A 14186-nucleotide genomic window follows, 5' to 3' on the forward strand; every position below is an offset into this window, starting at 1 on the left:
TATTAATTGTATTGCTTTGGTTATTATTTAGCATCCTATGCCCAGAAAGAGTTCAATTTCAGAATACACCGATACCTGACTGAAAAAACAAACAACAAAAAAAGTCCTTCTCATTATAGGATTTTCTCCCAGAAAGGATATATATTCGAGTACTTAGTTTAATTGAATGAAAGAATAAGTGTAAAAAGTAACATTTTAGAGGCAATTCCCTATCTTCGCATTCTCTTTCTGAAAATAGTTTAGCCCAAATGTTACTTCACTACGCACACTGATTGCAAACAACTCAATAAAACTTCTTTTGAGCTTCAGTCTTCCTGAGAGAAATGCTTAATGTGTCACTTGGCAATAAACGAATTAATTAATATACATAAGTTGTTTACAATAAGTCTGGCTGCACAGCAGGTTCCTAGGAGCTAAATCCTATGTAAATACACTGTTTGGTGGTTTACAAATCACAAAAAAAAAAAAAAAAAAAAAATTAAGATAATTCAGAAGTAGTCTAGATGGAGGCAGAGGACTCTACCACGTGGAAACCACGCAGACGTGTTGCTGGAATGGTCTTGAGGATTAAAGAAACCGCCGCTGTGAAAGTGCGAATCTGTTTTCCCAAACAAAAATGCGAAAGGAAGTCGGCTAGAGATGACGGACTTGAAATCCACAGGGAACTGCCAAAAGCCTCCTTTTGACAAAATGTATTCAGCTAAACTCAGAAAATAGGGAGCCCTACCTAGTTCGTACAGTGCTTGTCTAGACCCCGGGTTCGATGCCCTGTCCTACACAAACTGGGACAGTCTTGGTCCTTCTTGGTTATGTAATGAGTACGAGGCCGGACACACACACACACACACACACACACACACACGCACACTACAAGAAAGGATTGGAAGGAAAAAGGAAACACAGAGAGGAAGGCTTAGCGACAGCCATCAAGAGGAGGTTGCAGGCAAAAGGGCAGTGGTTTATGTGAACAGGAACACGACACCGACGACCTGAAATAGAACTCTGGTTTCCATCTGAAATATGACTCCCAGCAGGGCTCCCGCCCTCCGCTCTCAAAGAAAACTGGAGGCGGTCGGGTTCGCCAACCAAGATTATGCCCGCCCGCGCCAGTGAAGTGCTTGGAGATCTGGTGAACATCGAGCGGGCCATGGCTGCAGCCGCGGGCCAGGCTCAAGACAGCACCCGGCCGGGAGGAGGGCCCCGCGGCGTCCCAGGCGGGAAGCGAGGCTGGGGCGGAGCCGTGGAGGAGCGGCGAGCCGACCTCCCCCGCTGCCGCGGCGCCCCGCAGCCCCGCTGAACCGCCGCGCCAACTCCGAGCGCGAGGCGGCGGCCCCAACGGTCCGCGCGGGTTGCGTCACGCCGACGTCACGCGTGACGCGGGGCCGGCGGGCGGGGCCGGCGCGGGGGCGTGTCCGGGGCGCGCGCCGGGCGAGCGCCGCTGACGTCGGGCTCAGGTGCGCGTGCCCGGCCGCTGCGCCTCCCGCTCGTCCCCGCGCGGCCCAGGTGGTGGCGAAGGGGCGACGAGCGGTCCCCGCGGGGCAGGCAGCGGGGGACGGGGGCGCCCGGGCCCGCCTCACGTCTCTCGGGGAGGTCGCGGCGGGGACGGCCAGCCCGGTGGGCCTGGGTTGCACCGGGAGAGGCGAAGCGTCCGGCCGCACCCTCGAGGGGCCGGGCGGGACCTCCCCGCGGCGGCGCCCGGGCCGCCGCTCCCCTTCCCCGGCCCTCCCGGGGCTCCGCCCGCGCCGAAGCGAGGCGTCTCCTCCGCCCAGGGCGGGCCGAGTCAGCCTGCCCCCCGGCCAGGCATGGACCGCTGCCCCCGAAAGCCCCGCGCAGCCCGCGACCGCACGTCCGCCGGCTCTCGCTAGCTGTTGGCATCGGGCGTTTTCTCCACCACCCAACCGGGTCTTCAGAGTCTGTTGTGATTCGGACGAAATGGAAGAAAAGGAGCGATGTGACCCATTCGGCTCTGCCCTCCTGCATTGAGGCCTAGTTGGCATCTGCAGAGAGGAAAACACAGCCAGGAAAGCGTGGTGTTTTCTTTTTTTCCAAAGGGGGTGGGAGAGGAAGGTGGCGAAAGGGAGGAATCGTACGTTTTCTGTGGCTTCTTCTTTTTCCTTTTTTAATTCGGCGCTTTGAAAGTGGTGGCTAAATAAACTAATCCAAAAGTTGTTTTCTCTATCGAGGAGACAGAAGAGGTGGATTTTTTGTGTGTGTGTGTGTCTGTGTGTGTCCCTTTTGATTTCAACCTTTTCGCCCAGTGACAAAGCATAAATCGTGGACACCAGAGAATAAGGTGAACCTCAGGAATCTGAAGACAGAGAAGCCTAGACCTTCCTCAGGAGGGAAGGAGCGGGGTGTTTATCGGCTCTGTCTGGAACCTAAATCGAAAAACATGAGTTGCATGCCATGGAAAGGAGACAAGGCCAAATCTGAATCCTTGGAGCTTCCCCAGGCAGCACCCCCACAAATCTACCATGAGAAGCAGCGCAGGGAGCTCTGCGCCCTTCACGCCCTCAACAACGTCTTCCAGGACAGCAACGCCTTCACGCGGGAAACGCTGCAGGAGATTTTCCAGAGGTAGGGCACCCCTGCTTGGCAGCTTGATCCCCGATTCTTGGTATTTCTGAATTTGTGTGGGTGGTGCAGTGCCTCGGGGACCTAAACCTTCCAACCTGCGGGTTTGGAATTAGATGCTGTCGGCCGGAGTAAGGAGCACAGGAAGGGGAGGTAGTCGCCGTCTATGTATGGGCCATCTGTTGTGCTTTAGCCTCAGTTATGCAGTCACCACCCATCTGATCTGGTCAGACAGGGGACTCCATGGTGCATGTGTTATATTCTCAGTTTGTGGGTGAAGACGGGGCTGTGCGGAGCTCCTTAACTTCCTCCAAATAACCCGACAAGCCATGGACTCGGATGAGTTCAGACTGGTCCTGCCACTGGGGGTCACTGCTAGAGTGCCTCCCTGCCAGCCCTGGCCACCAAGGAATTTACAGTCTAGGAGGGACACAGGTTATGCCGACATTCAGTCATCTGTCACCAAAGGTGGGACAGGATGAGGAGCACAAGGAAAGCGAACCCACAATGCTTAGCTTTTCGGAGACCATGTGCTGGCCACGTTGCCCTCTCCCTACGTTATTTTGTATGATTCTCCTCACAGTCATTTTGCTGATAGAGAAATGGACAGAAAGGTCAAGTAATTTGTGTAAGCAGCTTTTGGTCAGCTACACTGCTGTGACTGGAGCTGACTCCAGATCTCTCCTCCTCCGCCGGGCATGATAAGCAGGATAACCTTCTTGGGGCTGCTGAGAAGCTCAGTGGTGGGGTGTTTGCATATTATTCAGGAAGGTCCCAGGTGCAAGAGAAAAATGGCGGACCCCTTAGAGCAGCTGTGTCACTCCCCAAGTGGCCAGAGTCCAGCTTTAGGCCCATTGCTTTGGGTTTTGAAAAGTCTTTTACCAAAGGCCTTGGGAGTTAGTTCTGTAGTGTCTGGCTGGACCCAGCAGTGTCACTGCAGTCCATGGCATCTTTGATCCCTCCAGCTGGGAAAGGTTTGGTATACCCAGACCTCAGGGCCACAAAAGCTCAGGCATGCTTTAAGCAGTACTTTGTTTTGACGCTCCTTGACTGGAGATGAAATAGCTGGAAGTCAGTTACAGCTAGAAGGAGCCTGTGTGGGGTGATCTGTGCAGTACCGGTGGGACCACTTACCCTGAAGGAGCCGTACGTGTCTGAGAGGAGTGCTCTAACCTGAGGGCTCTTGAGGAATGTCGATGAGAGTAATTATTTTCCAATGTCAATAATGCCTTTGCCTTAGCAGGGCAAGGTGTGCCCTTTACTTCATGACCATTATCTGCAAGTGCAGTTTATTCCTCAGGAAGTGAAGCTCTAGGAGTAAAAAGATGTGTCTTCGACCACCCAGTCATGTGACAGAAAGGAGGAACCCAGGCCTCTGAACTGCTGCCTTTTGGGCAGCTCTGAATGGTTTCCTAATCTGTAACCAGGGAGAGGGAAATGACTCAACATGAGCACCTGAGTAGCTTTGTATGTTATAAGTGTGTACTGACATTCTCAGAGCAACCTTAGCAATGACGTGGGGAGCCAGGACTGAGTTTGTGTAGTTTGCCTAGTTTTACCCACCAGTCAGTAAATGTCAGATTGAATGTAGTTAGTCCTACTCAGCTTGACAGATTTTGACCTCTATGAGTTTGGCTCCTGGGCTGACAAGGGAGTTAATGATCATCTTGGAACACTAACAGACCAGCACTTGGCACCATTCTGAGGAACAAACCCTCTTTGCACAGGCAGCTAAGTCCTCACGCCCAGCTTAGGAGGTAGGCTCTATTCTTTCCCATTATTCCAGATGAAGAAATCAGGACGTAGAGTTTGTATTTGCTAAAGTCCAGACTGTTCCTCCTGGCTGCTTGCTGCAGACTGGAAAAGCTCCTCAGAGAAGCAAGACCTGCAGTAGCTGCCTTTCTAGCTAGTAAATGGGCAGGATTGGGGGTCTGGGATATGTGTGTTTTTGGAGAATCATGTGCATCTTTCAGATGTGTTTTCCTGAATGAAAGATGCTAAATATGTGCCAAGCACCCACCTGGAACCAGGGCTCTGTCCCTTATGAAGCTTTTTTGTGATATATTTGTGATATATTGTGATATATTTCTGTGTTCGCAGTCAGCACAGTACAGGCTAATAGAATTCCAGAAAAGGAGTTCTCTTATAGAACATTTTTATTTGTAAAGATTCTGTATCTCAAGAAGGTTGGAAGGAACCTAGAAGAAAATGTAGAGGAGCGCTTGCACCGTGCCAGGTACTGGGAGGCCCTGTAGAGGAAGCCAGCCGAGCAGGGCGCCTCGGGCTGCGCAGTGGACAGGTGTACGAGACTGAGGTGCAGGGAGTGTCAGGGACAGTGGAGCAGTTTAGAAGTGAAAGATGGTCTCTTTCGAAACTGGCGTTCAAAGAGAAGAAAGCTGACAAGGTTCATGCGTACTGTTTTTTTTAAATGTGGCTCATGAGCGGTAGAAATGGGAGGAAACTGTTCCTAAGAGCTGTTTGTTGAGAGGAAGTTCATCAGAGCAGTTGGGTTTTAGCTGGTTGAAGGAGGAGAAATACAAAAGCAGGGTGGAGTTTTAATAGAGTGGTGGAGAATGACTCATGGTCGGAATAGAAATGAGTAAGAATTTAGAGCTGAGCCAATGCTGATCAGCAACAGGAGTGTGGGGAAGGGAGGAATCAGGTGTAACTCAGGCTTGATCCAGGAGAAAACATCTCCGAGAGTGGACATGCCATCATCCGTGTTTATTTCACCTCCCAGACTACATGTGTGTCTAAACTGAAAAAGAAGGGTTTGGAGGTGCACTCAAAGAGGACTGCACTCCGGCCTTATGTGTGCTCAGCAAATGTTCCACCACTGCTCACTGCTCAGCTTGCGGAAGCATTTATTTTATTTTGAGATTTTATTCATTTGTATTTTATGTGTATGGGTATTTTGCCTGTAGGAATGTCTTTGCACCACATACATTTGTTGGAGGTACAGGTGGTTGTGGGCAGCTGGGTCTGTTCTGGGACCAAGCCTGGGTCCCCAGTGCTCTTAACCACTGAGCCATCTCTCCAGCCCTTGTGCTAGGCTGCTTTTGAAATGCTTAGGCCTAAGATTTTTTGTTTATTTGTTTTATTTTGTTCTGTATTTTTTTGACCTTTCCCCATTATTTTAGTGATGAGATAGTCTTACAGCTGCCTATGCACTCCTCCTAAGTAGAATAGCTATTAAAATCTGATTGGACAGAAGCCAGCTGGGTACCAGGGGAACATTCTAATGGAAAGAACCGGAAGGTTAGGAATGTCCTTGAATGGCCACAAAGGGTAAGCACCATTCATTCCGTCTTGAGAAGGTGGGAAGAGCCACATTGAAAAGTCTGAGAAGGTGAGAAGCTGAACAGAGTGCTGAGGTTTTTCTGTTTGGTTTCTGGTTTCTCACTGGAGCCCTGGCCGTCCTGGAACTTGCTTGGTAGACCAGGCTGCCCTGAGACTCAGAGATCTGCTTGTCTCTGCCTCCTGAGTGCTGGGATTATAGGTGTGTGCCACCACTGCCTGACTGACCCCTGTGGAGTAGTTAATCCCATGATGGGCATGGCGGATACTTACCTACTTCTGTGAGCTGTTTTATTTAAAAACATACCAAGAAATTCCGAGGAAAGAAAGAAGGGAGAAAAAAGTTGATTAAATCTCTCCCACCTCCCTCTTCGTTAAGATCCAAAATCACCACCAGAGAAGGCACAGGAGTCATTCTGGAGAAGGCTGAGGACATGGGTGGTGATTCTGTGGAAACCAGCAAGGGAGTTGTGAGCAGCAGCCAGTGTACCCGTGGGGCTCTGGCGCAGAGCTGCTGGAGCAGTGAGGGGAAGTAGGGTGGTCCTGCTGCCCAGTGCTGTCTTAAGAGGCTGGAGCCTTGCTGTGCCACCTACCAGCTGTGCGTGACTGTGCAAGCCACTGTGCCCTTTACCCCTCAGCTTCCTTATTTACAGTATCTAAAGATTGGGGAGGGATTAAATGACAGCGCGCAGGAGGTCGCTAAGCCAGTTGGGTAGCCAATGATCCTTAACGTAAAAGGGGCTAGGAGGATAAGCACAGGAGTAGGCAATTCCTCTTCTTCAGATGGCCAGTGAATGAGACGAGCACAGTAAAGAAACCAAAATAGCCGCTCTGTGGGTAAAAGGGAAAACTTTATTCGAAACCACCAAGGCTGTCTCTCTGGAAAGCAGAACAAGGGAGTGAGGTGGGCTGGGATTTTCAGTGCTTTAAGGGGAGCAGGTACCTGGGAGCAATCTAAACTTCGGTGGAGGGCTCTGAAGTGTATAACAGGTGTTTTCTGAGGAGAGATTGAAGGAGCCTGGAAGCTAGCATAGCCGATATGTTGGTAGACAGCACAGGCATACGTGAATGGCAGAGCCAGATTCCCCTTGCCAGAGATAAGGAGAATGCTTCTTAGCTATCAGTTTAGAAGCTGTTTTCCCAAGCCCCTGAGGGCTTTTGTCTGAATGCCGGGTTTCATAGAAAGAGATTTCTTGGGACCAGACAACCAGAACAGAATGGAATGGAAATTTTTGTTCGCAGCTTTCTATATGGATCGGTTTGCGTTTTCTTTGGGAGGAAGACGATTGTGTACTGGGAGAGGATCCTGAACCCTCTGCCTCCCAAGTGCTAGAGAACAGTCCTATGTTATCACTCCCTGTATCAGGCAGGGGCAGCTTGGGCATGCTTATAAAAGAGTTTCAGGACCCACTGCCTGGTTGAATGGGTGCTAAATGAATTCTTCAGTAAATTAGTACCGATGATGTTTGGATAAATCTGGATTATGTGTGGCCATCTGAGTCTCCCTCCATTTTCACAGAGTCAGGAGGATTCTGTGGAAGAGAAGATGGAAGGTTGAGCCTGAAGAAGCTGTGGGATTTGGCATGTAGTCAGAAGTAGGAGAAACCACTAAAGGCCACATACACGGTTTTGGTGCCTGAAGTATATATACTTCCCCGCTCAGCAGCGGGGTGGGATTTGGAATTGGCCAAGCAATACTGTCAGTTCTGACAGTTCTGACAGAAGGGGATGAAATGATGCCTTGGTGAGTGTGGTGGAAATGTATGTACTGAACTGTTGGAAGGAGCATTTGGAGGCAAGGAGATGCCTTTGGGAGTCTTCCTGAAGCTCAGTGTGAGACTAGAGGCCTCCAGTTAGGAAAGTCAGGACAGGGTCTGAATCTTAACAAGACTTCTGAAGAGATGAGAGGGGACTGAGGTGTTGGGACAGCAGCCCTGAAAAGTAGCCCTCAGAACAGATGTCTGTATAGTTTGCTGGTGTGGAGGACTGAAGCATATTGTGTAACCTTCTCCTGCAGGCTGAAGATAAAGACTATGCTAGGGACTCGTGGGTTCCTACAAAAATCCACAAACCTTGCTGGTTCATTCTGTTGTTAATGTATTGAAATATTAGATGCCCTTCAGATGCTCAGAGCCCCCCCCACTGAGCATAGAGCTGAGAGACCCAGGAGAGTATAGCCCTGGGCGTGAGCCTGCAGGGAGATAGCCAATAGGACACTGAAATCTTAGTCGTATCTCTGGTGGGGTCACCTTCCCCATATTGGTCAGAGGCTCTCGGGAAAGGTTGAAGCCACACACAGGTTCCTGAGGGTAGGTAGAGCGAAGGATCTGTTACCACCCAAGCTGGGACTCTTCTCCACTGCTTTCTCCCACCGCAGGTACAGAGCCTTTGTTCTAGTCCTCCACGGACGTCTCAGGACTCAGCAGACCTTCTGCTCAGCAGCGGGACCCCACCTCCCATCCCACCCACCCTGAACCTGGGTCCTCCACTTGTAAGCAATAACTGGATTCTCATGAACCCAGGTTTGAGCTTAGGTCTGTCAGCTCGTAGTGCTCATGGACAAATCAGATGAAATCACCAAACTTGAGTGTGGTGCTGTGGCGCACACCCAGCATTCCCAGAACCTAGGAGTTGGAAGCAAGAGGATCAGGAGTGTTAAGTTCTTTCAGCTTTTGACTTTGAAGCTAGCTTAGGCTACATGAAACCCTTTATAAGAAAAAAAAATCACCTAACTTTAGAATTAAAAAAAAAGATTTATAGCCAGGCATGACTATAAATATGTCGGTTTGGTTTTTGGTTTGTTTGTTTTGGTTTTTGTCTAATAGATTTTTTTTCTGTCTTTTAAGTTTGATTTTCTGTTTTTGTTGTTATATTTTTTTGAGAGAGAAAAACATGAGGTTGAGTGGTTAGAGTCATGTGTGGAGTATTTTACCTGCATGTATGTTTGTGTACCATCTGTGTGCCTGGTGCCATCAGAAGCCAGAAGGCACCGGATCCCCAGGAACTGGAATTCCATCATGTGAGTCTGGAAATCAAACCTGGAAGAGCGGCCAGTGCCCTTAACCACTGAACCAGCTCTGCAGCCCCGAATCTCAGTGGCGCTCAGTGTGGTGGCACGCCTGTAGTCCAGTGCCTGGGAGGCAGAGGCAGGCGGGTCTGTGTTACAGAGCAAGCTCCAAGTGAGAGCAGCTACCTAGAGAGACTGTCTCAAAACAAAACACAGCAAAATAAAATCCTGTGACAAGAAGTCAAGCTGTAGTGTCCCAGAATTGGCTCTGGCTGCACACGCACACCTACATACACACATACACACACACACATACACACACACACACACACACACACACTGACTGGATCTACATTTCAGTTTAATATAGGCCTCATTACTTTTAATTGCCTTTCATTTGGTTCCAGTTCATGCATTTATGATGCCTGTCTCGGCCACCGCACTGTCACCTTTGAAAATTTTAATGATTATGGAGTAACAGCCACTACCTGTAAGCTTTAGGAGTAACAGCCACTACCTGTGCTGTCTAAAGCACCACATGCCAATTAACTAGTGCTTCCTGTAGTGAAGACCTCACTATAGTTCTGACTAACTGCAACTAAGCAGATGAGGTTGGACTTGAACTCAGAAACTGATTTGCCCGCCTCTGCCTCCTGAGTACCAGAATTAAAGTTGGGTGTCACCACACTTGGCTTCGTCAGAAATAGCAGCAGTAGGAAGACTGTGATGACGGTTCATAAAGGAGACCAGCGCCTCCGTGGATCCTTTCCTGTGGTCACTCCCTTCATTGTAGCACTCCTCCCAAAAGGCCAGATAGGTCTCAACCTCCCTGAATTGTTGTGCACTGGGAGAGGTAATCTCTAGGCCAGCAGGAGCCAGGCGTGCACTGCTCAGGTAGAAACTGGCGAGACTGCTCTGCTGAGGGAACCAGCTTCCAGGGGCAACTCCCAACGCTTTTCTGTCAGTACAAGGCTGGGGAGGCCGGGCAGGTCAGCAAGCCTAAGCTTTTCCTTTTACATTTGTAGGTTGTCTCCAAACACCATGGTGACGCCCCACAAGAAGAGCATGCTGGGAAATGGGAACTATGATGTGAATGTCATTATGGCAGCACTTCAGACCAAAGGCTATGAAGCTGTTTGGTGGGACAAGCGCAGGTAGAGAACCAAACTTAATTTGCTGACAGGAGCAGGCTGTGGTTCCAACCCCACGTGAATGGGGCAGCCATGGAGCGCGGCTGCCCCAGAGCCTGACACTTTTTCTCTTCTGCAGGGACGTGGGTGTCATCGCTCTCACTAACGTCATGGGCTTCATCATGAACCTGCCCTCCAGCCTGTGCTGGGGTCCACTCAAGTTGCCACTCAAAAGGCAACACTGGATCTGCGTTCGTGAGGTGGGAGGGGCCTACTACAATCTTGACTCCAAACTCAAGATGCCAGAGTGGATTGGAGGCGAGAGTGAGCTCAGGTGACCCTCAGAGGCTGGGCTGCTGGGCTTTTACCTTGGTGTACTGGGGAAGCGGAGCTCTTCTGACTATTTGACAAAGGAAATGAAATTCCTCTGTCCTTGGGTCCTTTCCCATCTTGGAATCAGAGGGTCCTGGATTAGAGGCTTAATTAGGACTCCATCCCTTTAACAGGTTTCATATCCTGTGACTCTAACTTTCTGGTCTGGTTGGGCTGACATTGTCACCTGTCCATTTAGACAACTGTCGGTTCAGAGGAAGGTGACATTCAGACCAGGCATAAGACAGGGTTTCTCTCAGCAGGCACATTGGTGAATGCCTGTAATCCCAGCACACAGGAAGGCAGAGGCAAATAGATCTCTGTAAATTTGAGGCCAGCCTGGTCTACAAAGAGAGTCCAGGACAGCCAAGGCTACACAGAGAAACCTTGAAACAAAGAAAAAAAAAAGACAGGGTTTCTCTATGTAGTCCTGGCTGTCCTGGAACTCTATGTAGACCAGGCTAGCCTCTAACTTAGAGATCTGTCTTCTGGGGTTAAAGGCATCCACACCACCACACCTAGCCCCGTGACTGAAGTTTTCTCCTTGTATTACTTATTTCTGTATGGTGCCTGTGTGCCCATCAGAATGTGCCATGTTCTAGTCCTGTCACCGTCAGCCACTAGTGACAGCAATATATGTGGAGGAGCAGAAATTCAGACTGGAATTCTAGAGCAATGGAACGGTAACCAAACTTGGAATCTCCTAAGAGCCAGTCACCCCTGGAGCCTTATTTTGCTTTGGTTTTCCGAGACAGGGTTTCTCTGTGTAGCCCTGGCTGTCCTTGAACTTAGAAATCCACCTGCCTGGTCATCTTGAGTGCTGGGATTAAAGGTGTGCACCATCACAGCCAGCCACCCTTGGAGTTTTAAGATTGTCACGGGGAAAAACAGAGGCAGGTGGAGCTCCCAGTTTGAGACCAGCCTGGTCTACAGATGAAGTCCAGGCAGGACAACCAGGATTACACAGAGAAACCCTGTTTTGGAAAGGGGGAAAAAAGATTGCCTTAGGTGTGAGTGGGGAGGGTTCTGGTGAATGGGTAGCTCCAGGACTGCAATCTGCCACTCACTAGCATCTCATTTCTTGTTGCCTATTCCCTCTTCCATAGGAAATTTCTAAAATACCATTTGCGAGGAAAAAACTGTGAACTCCTACTGGTGGTGCCAGAAGAAGTGGAAGCCCATCAGAGCTGGAGGGCAGATGTGTGACAGTTCTGCCAGACCTACTCTTCACCTCAACCCTCCAGCCCTCTTTGATGTGCTGTGGCCTCCACAGTCCACTTCCCCAAACATCTCATTGGGTTTTCCCTTCAGATTTGCCAGTGCAATAGGACAGATGTGTGGACTGTCACAGGGCCACCCAGCACTGTCTGTGCCCAGGGGAAGAAGGTAGGAGCTCTGAACACTTAGGGCAAGCCATTGAACACCCTTTTCTATTTCAGAGAGGGAGGTGAAAGGGGATCTTTTGTGGAAGGGGGTTGCTTATTTTCCCCTCTCTGTGAGGCCTTGACACAGGTTCTGCTGGTAGTACCACTGAGGCTCCAGGCACAGGGAGGCTACTTCCTTCCTCTCCTGTGACACCAGGTCTGAGGACACAGTACATGCAGAGGCCAGTGACTTGGCTCAAAGGACCCAGAGCATAAGCGTCTCAGGAAACTGTCAAGCTCACAGCGGTGGCACTGCATGCCATCTGCAATCCACAATGCCACCTCTTATCCCCCTTTTAATCAGCTAGCCTTGGAGTTTTATAATGAAAAGTTCTGATATTCCAAAGTAGGTGAATTGCACAGTATTCCAGCAAGACAATGGTGAAAGAGATAGCTAATGTTATGCGGCTAAAGCCATATTAGGACAGTGTTTTCATTCCAGTTATGTCCCTACCATTTCACTACATTGACTTAGGCTCTGGGGCAAAAGACAGTAAGGAGGGATGGCACTCCTAGTCGGGCCATTTTTGCAAAATCAGAAACACATGTACTGTTGACATGAAATTCCATAGTCTGGGACAGAGCTGGGGAAGGAAACTGCCATGAAGGCAAGCTTCACAGTTAAGAGAGTGAGAATTGGCAGGCACATCCCGAGTGCCAGTCTGGTTGTGTGCATCGTGCTAGAGCCTCTGGGCTTGGCATCTCTGTGTAGTTTCCTTTAGAAACTGAGGGTTGGCTCGACCCCAATTCAAGTAGTTCTAGACCATTTTTCTCTTGGAATTTTGGAAAATGAGAGGAAGTAAGTACCATACTACACAGCAGTGTGTTGTGGTGGCCTTTGAAGCTGGTGGGCAGGCAGGTGGTCTGGCCAGCCCTTATGGATCCATGGTCTCTGCAGGTCTGAGCGCTGCCCCACTGGCCAGGCCTCTTCCTGGGCAGCAGGGCTAGCCCTGGGGCCTGCACGTCAGTGCTGAGCAAGCTGACTAGGAGAGAAGCGGGGGTCTCCGCACAGCGACTGGAGTGCATGTTTACACCAGCACTTTTTCTGCACATGTATCTTCAACCCAGCAAGGCCGTTTTGTATTCGAGTAGCAGAGGCCCCAAGTGGCTCCTGCATTAAACTCAGCCACGGTCATCTGCACCATTTTCTACACCAGATCTGCTTGGCACCATGGGGAGCTCTGCCCCTGCACAATGACATTCCAATCACTACCAGCCAGAAGTTACAGCCGACCTTGCTGATTGTCACAAGCAGGACCTTGGGTCCTTTGGCACTGTCAGTGGTAGTAAGCCATTTCTTGGGAAGAGCAGACTTCTCCCTACAGACCTGCTTGGGCCTGTGCAAATGGCACTGCAAAGGAGTGCCATGTAGGAGGAGTCCATGAGCCAGTGGGATGTACAAAGACGCTTAAGCATTTCAGGGCTGGTTCTGTTCATATCCAATTCTGGTGCTTAGGAACAGGGACCCATGTTGATGCCCACGGGCAAAAAGCCCCATTCCTTTTAAGGAAGGGGCGTCCTGACCCTGATGCCCAGTAAGGGGCAGCCCTAGGCTTTGTTTTTCTTGCTTTACTCCCTTTTTCTGTTGGCCTTGTGCTGGGTTTGTTTACAAAGATGTATTTTTGTTTAACCAAATATTAAAAATGAAAAACTGAACACAAATCTGCTTGTTGCCTTATTATGTAAAAACCTCTGGTATGATTTTTGCCATAAAAGGGATCTCCTGCCTGAAAAACCAAACCAAAGTATTCATTTGGTGAGGTTTAGTGTGAGGTGCCCCAACCACCCTGTTGTCCTAGCAGTGGGGGGGATGAGACAAGAAGATTGTATGTTCGGTCAGGCTGGGATACAGCTGGTATACCCTGCCTCAGAAAATAAACATACCCAAGACATGGGAATTTTAGTTTTAAAAATGAATTGGAGTTTGTACCTTGTTGACTGTTTCCCTATTTAGCAAGTGAAAGGCCAGGCACCCATGTGCTGCTGGCCTGGAGTGCACACAGCAGTGGCCTGGTTGGAAGGCTGGGTTTCAATCCAGATCCAGCAGTTGACAGGCTTTAGCCCATGGTACTAGCACAATCTCCTAAATATCAAGAGTGCCCTTGAGAACTGACCACCTTAAAGGCTTGGAAAACCTGCACAATAAACCACAGTCAATCTTAAGTGTGGTACAGCTTTGATCCCAGCACTCAGGAAGCAGAGGCCAGGCAATCCTGAATTTGAAGCTAGCCTGGTCTATATAGACCTCATTCAAGAGAAAAACAAAAGACCAAGAGTGGAAAAACTGCAAGGCTCATGGATAGAACTATAGTTGGATCTGTTAGAGACTCACTGAAATTACTTAAAAAAAGAAATCTGTCTTTAACAGCTGTGCATGCCCAT

The 14186-nt window shown here is 49.6% G+C and overlaps 1 protein-coding gene across 1 annotated transcript; it reads left to right on the forward strand.

Annotated features, from left to right (window-relative positions):
* The first annotated feature begins 1403 nt into the window (after window positions 1–1403).
* Window positions 1404–13466, forward strand: Josd1 (Josephin domain containing 1). Its single transcript, XM_060389037.1, has 4 exons — window positions 1404–2577; window positions 9904–10032; window positions 10148–10342; window positions 11487–13466. The coding sequence occupies exons 1-4, from the start codon at window positions 2393–2395 to the stop codon at window positions 11584–11586; spliced, it is 609 nt and encodes a 202-aa protein (XP_060245020.1). The 5' UTR covers window positions 1404–2392; the 3' UTR covers window positions 11587–13466.
* Window positions 13467–14186: the final 720 nt, after the last annotated feature.

This window comes from Meriones unguiculatus, chromosome 8, assembly GCF_030254825.1.
Source record: "Meriones unguiculatus strain TT.TT164.6M chromosome 8, Bangor_MerUng_6.1, whole genome shotgun sequence".
Lineage (NCBI taxonomy): Eukaryota > Metazoa > Chordata > Mammalia > Rodentia > Muridae > Meriones > Meriones unguiculatus.

Excerpts from the sequence above, each read along its gene's own strand:
- Josd1 (XM_060389037.1), top strand. The coding sequence starts at position 2,393 with ATGAGTTGCATGCCATGGAAAGGAGACAAGGCCAAATCTGAATCCTTG. Across the intron at positions 2,578-9,903 it reads CTGCAGGAGATTTTCCAGAG|GTTGTCTCCAAACACCATGG; the intron begins GTAGGGCACCCC and ends TTACATTTGTAG. Across the intron at positions 10,033-10,147 it reads GTTTGGTGGGACAAGCGCAG|GGACGTGGGTGTCATCGCTC; the intron begins GTAGAGAACCAA and ends TCTCTTCTGCAG.